This window comes from Rhinopithecus bieti, unplaced genomic scaffold (genome assembly GCF_001698545.2).
Source record: "Rhinopithecus bieti isolate Rb0 unplaced genomic scaffold, ASM169854v2 scaffold_25987, whole genome shotgun sequence".
NCBI classification, from domain to species: Eukaryota; Metazoa; Chordata; class Mammalia; order Primates; family Cercopithecidae; genus Rhinopithecus; species Rhinopithecus bieti.
In genome coordinates this window covers 509,828-518,803 of record NW_016812078.1, presented here as the reverse complement: position 1 = coordinate 518,803, position 8,976 = coordinate 509,828, and the positions used below count along the sequence as shown (strand labels likewise).

Below are 8,976 nucleotides of genomic sequence, written 5' to 3'. Positions count from 1 at the left end.
GGGGGGGGGGGGGGGGGGGGGGGGGCCAAGACAGATAGGAGGTGTTTAAGCCGAGGCTGAATCAACCAACTAAATGCGGAATAAAACAACATATGGAGTCAGAGTCAGCCTGACCTAAACTTGAACCTTGTCTCTGCCACTTACAATCTAAGGGATCCTCGGCTAGTTACTGCCCTGCTCTGGGCTTCAGAGAGACTGATTCCACAGGGCTGCATGAGGGAAGTGCTGTTTTTACAAAGGCCCTCACAATGAAATGCTTTGCAGATCAAGTGGCTCCAACACCTCCTCTCACTCCTAAATTCTCCAGGGGAGACTGTTACAGTTCAGCATTACACACTGATTAGCATCTTACTTGAGAAGCCAGGGCCTGCAACACTGGGCAGCTAAAAAGTAAGCAACTTTCTGCTGTAATTTCTCATAGCAAGTAACACTTTCTGTTCTTCATAGTTTTACAACAGTGAATGGGAATTGTCACTGAAGACTTCTGACAGATGAACGCACAGCGAACAAATGCCATGTGCATTGTGGAGTCCGATACCTTGCAAACCTCAAAGAAAGCATCAACGACAGCAAAATTAAAATTGTATACCTCTATCTCAGCATGAGAAAAACTCCCTTGCTGCTACCTTTTTTTCCTTCTTTTTCTTTTTGGAGACAAAGTCTCGCTCTGTCGCCCAGGTTGGAGTGCAGTGGCACGATCTTGGCTCACTGCAACCTCTGCCTACCAGGTTCCAGCGATCCTCCTGTCTCCCCTCTGGAGTAGGTGGAATTGCAGGCATGCGCCACCACACCAAGCTAATTTTTATATTTTTAGTAGATGGGGTTTCACCATGTTGGCCAGGCTGGTCTCAAACTCCTAGGCTCAAGTGATCGGCCCACCTCGGCTCCCAAAGTGCTGCCTGCGCTCAGTCTCACTTGCTTCTTTGAAGTGGGTTCCCACTACTTCTTTATCATTTAGCCTAAAGCAGGGGAACATTCCCTTTATCCTTTGCTTTGGAGACATCTACTACAATACACACATCGTAAACCACAATGGCAGTTCCATGCATTTGGTTTCTCTGGAGGAGAAATAAAAACTTTGCGGTAGTGACTGCCACCTTGTGGTCAAACATAAAACTTCCACTAGGAAAAACAGACTTCAATGCTAGTAAAGGCTTCACCCACTAAACACTGGGAATCCCGTGTGGCCGCTAAAATTTTGGTATATTGTATAATTTATATATTTTCCTGGAACATTTTGATTGTATATGCTATATTGATTGGGTACGCAATCTGTTCCAGGTTTCTCATTTTACTCTACCATAACATGATCTAATTGTTGATGAGATCTTTGCTTATACTCACCAGAATTTCCTTTTACAGATCAAATTCCCCTGAGTTAGGTATACTTCTTTATTTGCTTCGGCAGTAGTAACTTGGAACCACTGCTGCTGCAAGACCAGGCTAAGCTCACTAAATACCAGTTGACTGCTTGACTCAAAGGTTACCAGTTGGTGAAGATGACCTAACCTCATGTCATAGGAAACCATGTGATCTTTGGCTCAGGCCCTAGGAAGGAGATCTGAGCAGTCACCTGGCTCTGCGGCTTGACCCGTGGTGTTCATGGTGGTGTTCAGGAGGCTGGCGCTTGAAACCCTGGCGGGCAACCAGTATCAGCTACCAGCTATCCCTCTCAAGCCTGTAGCTGTAACCCCACTCCTCTATTCGAAGAAAAGAGCCCAACAAGGGGGTGAGGGCAGGGGAGGGGCTTTACGCTGGCAAAGTGCCCAGCAAAGGAAGGGTTTCAAGGCTACTCCAGGGAGCAGTGTGGGGCAGGGAGAGCTGCAGCTGCAGGGGAACCAAGGACCGGCCCAGCAGAGGGAAAGAAGAGGATGGGGGCAGGAGCAGCATGGGCTCCAGGGCCATCAGGAGTCACTGAGGACCAATGAGGAGCAGAGGGGAAGGGAGAGGAGTGCAGGGGAGTCGAGGCCCATGAAGCCATTAGCTGCCTCCCCAGTTTTTTTTTCTCTTGATAACGCTGGAGTGGCATGGGAGTCCATGCCATGTATCTCCTTCAGTGCATCCTGTCACCAAGCTCCCAGACTTCTCTGCTCCACCCATTCTCCAGGCTGCATGTGTCCCTCCCAACACAGATTTGAATACAAGTGATCCTGAAACATACGAAAACGCCCAGCTTCAGTTACAGCTAGAGGAATGCAAGTTAGAACTTCAAATACACCATTTTTCTAACTTCTCAGATGATCCAAATGACAGATAGCATGCCATGATGGGAAGGCGGGGGAAATGCATCTTCTCACTCAAGCTTTGGGAGTGTGAATTTAGAGACGCAGCCCAGCAAGTAGGGAAGAGCCTGCCTGTACTCTGCTGTCAGACCACCTGGCTTCAAACCCTCTCTGCCACTTCGGAACTAAGCTTCTTTGTACCTAAGTTTTCTCCTCGTGAAATGGGGTGATAATAACAGAACTTATTTCAGAGGGTTACCGTAAGGATTAAATGAGATAACAGACATAAAGCACTTAGAACAATGTGTGGTATATGAACAATAAAATGTTCGCTATCTTTAACCACAATGGAGGAGAGGGGCAATTGGACTCTATCAAAATGTGAAGTGCATATACCCTTTGACCAAACAATACTACTACTAATAACATGTCATACAGAAACACCAGCATAAGCACACAAAGACAAAAGTACTAGGGGACTCACTGCAACAGTGACTGAAATAAAAGACTAGGAACATAATACATAGCAACAGAGGATGACAAGTTAAATTAATTATGTCATGTTCTAAAATGGAGTACTATGCAGCCATTAAAAATGAGGCAGCTTGGTATATAGAAATACAAAACAATTTCCAATATATACTATTAATATTATTTCTTAAAAAAAAAATAAAGTGGCCAGGTACAGTGGCTCACGCCTGTAATCCCAGAACTTTGAGAGACTGAGGTGGGTGGATTGCTTTAGCCCAGGAGTTTGAGAGCAGCCTAGGAAACGTGGCAAAACCCCATCTCTACAAAAAAAACAAAAATTAGCCAGGTGTGGTGGCGTGTGCCTGTAAGTCCCAGTTTCTCAGGGGGATGAGGTGGGAGAATCGCTTTAGCCTGGGAGCTTGACGCTGCAGTGAGCCATAACCATTACTGCACTCCAGCCTGGGTGACGAAGTTAGACCCTGTCTCAAAAAATAGATTAATTAAATTTTAAAAATACAGAATCATGGGCAAAGTATACTATTATTTGTGTTTTTTAAAGATAAATATGTATGCATATGTGTGCTGTTATATATGCTTTTGTGTACAGAAAATTCTCTCAAAGGCTATAAATAAAACGAGTAATAATTGTTTCTTTCAGAGAAAGGATATGAATATTTGGAGGATACTTATATTACCTATTGCAAGAAATTAGATTTTCATAATTAAAACATACAACCTGATATGTCATTCCTCTGCTTCAACTTCTTCCATGACTTTCCATTGCTCTCAGGACTAAACTCAAACCCCTTAACGCAGCCTGCAAGCATCTTCATGGCCTGGCCCTGGCCCACCTCGGCTGCCTCAGTTCTCACCAGGTCCCTCTTCAACCTCGATATGCTGCGTGTGCTGAGCCTCCTTCACACCTGATGCTCTGTCTCACCAGCAGACCTATGGTGTGCTGTTGACCCTGTATGATATATTCGCCTTCATTCTCTGCCTAACTAATTCTAACTCACTCATCTGGTCCCAGCATGGCTTTACCTTCCCTAGAGGTGTATTGCCAGCCTCCCTGAGCGGGTCAGATGCCCCTATCCCGCTCCCGGGGAATCTCCTACTTCCTTGATGGTGGCACAGGTCAGGAACATGCCCAGAATTCACTCTCCCAGAATGTTTTTTGACAGCAAGATTCTGACACCTCTGTGGCAGACCCTCCCTCTTGGTGCCTTCTCCAAGGCCATTTTCCCTCTTCATTGATACCAGAAGCCCAATTTTGAGCCTGATTCTAAACAGAAGCAGAATGTCCTATGCCAGAGGCTGAATCAAGGTTGGTGTGAACCAATCATGGTCTGCCAGCTTATCTTGGCCTGATATTTGCTCTTGCAGCCTCCTTGCTAAGGGCATGATATGGTTTGGCTGTGTGTCCCCACCCAAATCTCATGTTGAATTGGAATCTCTAATGTTGAGGGAAGGGCCTGGTGGGAGGTGACCGGATCATGAGGCAGATTTCCCTCCTGCTGTTCTCATGATAGCGAGGTTTCATGAGATTCGGCTGTTTAAAAGCGTGTAGCATTTCCCCTTTGCTCTCTCTCTCTCCTGGTGTCACGTGAAGCCCTGCTTGCTTCTCCTTCACCCTTCCGCTATGATTCTGTTTCTTGAGGCATCCCCAGCCATGCCTTCTGTATGGCCTATGGAACTGTGAGTCAATTAAACATTTTTTTCTTCATAAGTTACCCAGTCTCAGGTAGTTCTTTGTAGCAATGTGAGAACAGACATATAGGGTAGTAGACCCAAGTCTAGGAAAGATCTTCCCTTCCTGAAAAAAGGAGACTGGCCATGAAGCTCTTCGTCCCCTGCCCTTGGGTTTTCTGCTTTGCTATCATGCCAAGGTGTGGCATCTAGGGCTGCAGCAAATACCTTGGGACCCCAAGGGAAAGACATGCCCAATGTCACTGAGCAACAAATCCAACCATAGCACTGTTATCATCAGACTTCTCATTATGTGAAACAACAAGTAAAAAGTTTACTAATGGACCAAACCCATCTTTTCTATTTATTGTTTAATCCACCGCTCGTCAAGTGTTTCATTAACTGTAGCCAGAAACATTCCTAAATGCACACCATTATAGGGCAGACAGATTCAATTCCTAAGACCAGTCCATGGTTTCAGGCAAAGGGACACTGCTAAAGCCAGGAGCAATGCCCTGGGATGTTCCAAATCAAGGTACCTCTCTGGGGCCTCTCAGACCCCTCTTCTAAACTCCTGTGCCCAGGTCAGAACCAGCCCAGCATTTAGGAGCAGAGTCACAGCCAAATTCATCAAGATAATCAGCCCATGGCATTTTCTCTGTTCTTAATTTCTGTAACCTTCACTCACCTAGAGAAGATTTATGTATGATGACCTTTTCAATCCTGGGACGCACAACCCTCACAGTGCTCCTTCCCTGGACAGCACAAAGGAAGGGGTGAATTCATAAGCTTCCATTTTTCCTCCAGAGGTTGTCAGAAGTCACCAATACCTCCATATGACCCTGCCTTGGGAGCCCATCCCCCAAAATTTCTGACACTCAACTTTACGAAATCTCCAGTATCTTATTGTCTCAGCACTTTAAGAAAAGAGGCTGTTGGTGCAGTGAATGTGATTCATACTTACAGGGGTCTGAAAGCAGCAGAACAACTGAGTGAGAAAGGGGTGATTGCGGGCCAGAGACAGGATCCTTTTCTCGGTCATGGTGCATTCCACATCATCATCCTGCAGAATCACGTCCTTCTTTAGCACCTTCACAGCATAGAGGTCTCCTGTTTCTTTTATTCTTGCAAGCATCACCTATGGCAAAGCAAAAGGAGGGAGCATGAGAGAGTCCTCTTGGGGATCTTAGGGTTTGTGCAAACAAGGGGAAGAAAGAATGGCACATGTGAAATGTGAGTATGTGTGTGTGTGTGCGTGAATACAGAGCATGCTTACTTCAACCCAAACAGTTAAAGCCAAGACTCACCTTCCCAAAACTCCCCTTCCCCAACACTCGGATGAACTCAAAGTTGTCGATACCAAGTCGGCTGGAAGAATTAACCCCAATCCCATTTCCTTCTTTGCTGTTCTCCTTTCCCTGTCGTCTTAGGGTCGATCTGGAAACGAGTTTCTGAAAGAGTAAGAACACAAAATTGCAGCAGGAGCACGGAGCACCCATACTCGAAGAAGCCCTTACTGGCTGGGAGCAGTCTCACCCCCAGTATAACGTGGGGGAAAGATCAATTCAGCTTGACAGATGATCGGTTCTGCCACTCGAAGCTCCCTCAGTATCAGCTTCTGAATCTGTGCTTACTGCTTTGTGTGAAAGGTCAATTAAAAATACGTCTAAGCCATGGAGTTACAGTTAGCGCTCAAGTGGAAGTGCATGGAAACACCAATGCCTTGTGTGGTCCCTCAGGTGCCTTCTGCGGTGGCTTTCCATAGGAAGGTCCCATTCCATGAGCGCCACCTAGTGTCCACTTTTTACAGAGAGCAGTGTTCATGTCTGCTCAGAGATTCAAGCATCATTCAGCACCAGGGCACGAATGAAGCAACGTTTTTTAATCAATATTTTAAATCATATAGGAGAAATAAAAGTTCAGTGTGAATAGAACAATGATCAAAAGCATGAAGAATAAAAATTTAAATACCTAAAATCTCACCAGCCCCCTGCCAAAGATATCTATATCTATGTATAAATAACACACACACGTTTTATACTGGGTTAATTTTAAAATGTAATCAAATTATTGTTTCATAACATATGTTTGTATTTAAAATTTGTCATGGGTATTTTCATGCCTTTAAATATCTTTCAAGCACATGAGTTCTAATGGCTATTCAATATCCATTTCATGGATATCTCACAAAATATTAATTCCCCTGCTATTAGAAAGATGAGGCATTTCCCATTTTTCACCATAATGAATAACACCGTAGTGAACACACTTCATGCAAATCTTCAAAACAGAGTAATTAAGGGTCTAGTTCTGAAGCAAGCTGCCTGGATTCAATAACAGCTCTGCAACCTAACCTGTGACCCTGAGCAAGTTACCTACCCAGCCTATCCCTGCCTCAGTTTCCTCTTCTGACAAAGAGGTTAAAGCATCTGCCACATGAGTCATTAGGAGGCCTAAATGAACAAATGCATATAAAGCACTTAGATTGGTGCCTGGCACATTCAATAAACTTAAGCTGTACTGTCATTATCATCATTCAGTTTCTTAAGATAACTTCCTGCAAATGGAATTCCTTGTGCCAAAGTGCTAATTTTGAAGACTTCTGATACACAGCCAACTTGCCATGTACAAAGACTGAACAATCTACAGTCCTACCAGCATGAGAGTTCTAGTTTCAACACAAAGAATGGAAAGTAAGTGTGGCTGCCTCAGTTGGCTTTCCAATTCCATCCTACTGAGTACCTGAGGATGTTGCTACCTAAAGGCAAGGTGACTTTCGCAGCTGGCCCACCTTGAGACATTTATAAGATAAGCTACCACTAGACAACAGATCAAAAGTCTAACATCCGGCCAGGTGCCGGATATCATGGATTAAGGATAGCTGATTCAAATGACAAGTGCACTGTCCATTCCTGAAGATTGTGCTGCATGGCCTTATCTTACTCCCACTGTATCTTAGAAGCCCTAGTTCAGGCTGACATCTTTAATCTCTGCTCTTACTGCCCCATGCATTAGCAATCCCCGCACAATACTGGCATCCTGCCTACCTACCCACAAGACAGACAGATCAGATTTCAAATACATTTTTTTTACCATGATTTGATGAAACTCATTCATCTAAATCACATGTAACAGTTATTGCTGACTTAGAATGATCTAATATAAAGATTAAAATGTTTATCATAGTGGCAATTCATAAATTGTCAATATAAGTCCCTGATCTACTAGGCAGGAGTCTTTCAGTAAAAAGGAAATGAGGTGCTTGGTGCTGACATTTTCAGGATTACCAAGAATCTCACAGTGATGGCACTTACCTTTCTCAGTACCCAGAGATTAGTTAGTAAAGTTGATAATTTTCCTGAACTGGACACCAAGCTACACCGTTCAGATGTTACAGCCATGGCTATTTTCCATCTCTAGACACTGACCAGGAAGGCAGCAGTAAGACATGGGCTTGGGAAGCAGCCAAGGCTCAACTGGATGACAGCAGGTGGAGGTCATTCAGGGAGAGTGCTGACAAAAACATGTGCACTGCAACTGACACAACTCCACCCACTCCTGAGAGTCCAGAGGGAGGGACTCCTGTCTCTTGCTGAATGTGAGTGAGAAATTCACAATCCATAAACAAAACCTGCAAAACTGCTGGACTCTAGGGCTGTGCAGAGCCTCAGAGATCTTCAAGTTGAACCCCTTTAGAGGTGAGGATGCTGACGCCCATAGTTACTGGTCACCTGTCCTGCCTGGTCATCAGCCAAGAGCATAACCCAGGATCCTGCATTTTAGGCTTTCACCAGACCACAGTGACAGGAAGCTGACTTTAAAAAAGAAAAGAAAGGCCAGGCGTGGCAGCTCATGCCTGTAATCCCAGCACTTTGGGAAGCCAAGGCGGGCGGATCACTTGAGATCAGAAGTTCGAGACCAGCCTGGCCAACATGGAGAAACCCCATCTCTGCTAAAAATACAAAAATTAGCCGGGCGTGGTAGTGGGCACCTGTAATCCCAGCTACTTGGGAGGCTGAGGCAGGAGAATTGCTTGAACCTGGGAGGTGGAGGTTGCAGTGAGCCAAAATCGCTGCACTCCAGGCTGGGTGACAAAGCGAGACTCTGTCTCAAAAAATAAGTAGAAAAAAGAAAAAAGGGGGAAAAAAAGGAAAAGAAAGAAAAAAGTCCTTCTTCTACTTTCTATTACTTGTTGCCCATGCTCATTATTTCTTGTCATATAACTAATTACAATCTTATCTGTGAAACAAATTGCTATTAAAAACATGATTTTAGCCAGACACAGTGGTTCACACCTGTGTAATCCCAACACTTTGGAAGGCCAAAGCGGGAGGATCACTTGAGCCCAGGAATTTGAGACCAGCCTGCAAAATAAAGTGAAACTCCACCTCCACAAAAAAAAAAAAAATTAAAAATTAGCCTGACATACTGGTGCACACCTGCGGTTCCAGCTACTCGGAAGGCTGAGGTAGAAGGATCACTTGAGCCTGGGCAGTCGAGGCTGCACAGAACCATAATTGTGCCACTGCACTCCAGTCTGGGTGACAGAGGAAGACCCCATCTCAAGAAGGAAGGAAGGAAGGAAGGAAGGAAGGAA

The 8,976-nt window shown here is 44.8% G+C and overlaps 1 protein-coding gene across 1 annotated transcript in view; it reads right to left on the bottom strand.

Moving 5' to 3' along the window:
• The window catches only part of PRKCH (protein kinase C eta), a 242,256-nt gene that overhangs the window by 93,964 nt on the left and 139,316 nt on the right, over nt 1-8,976 (bottom strand). The window contains exons 8-9 of the mRNA XM_017895546.1: nt 5,687-5,830; nt 5,344-5,517 (exon numbers count right to left, since the gene is read on the bottom strand). Coding sequence (XP_017751035.1) covers nt 5,344-5,517; nt 5,687-5,830 — 318 coding nt within the window. The remainder of the gene's footprint in view (nt 1-5,343; nt 5,518-5,686; nt 5,831-8,976) is intronic.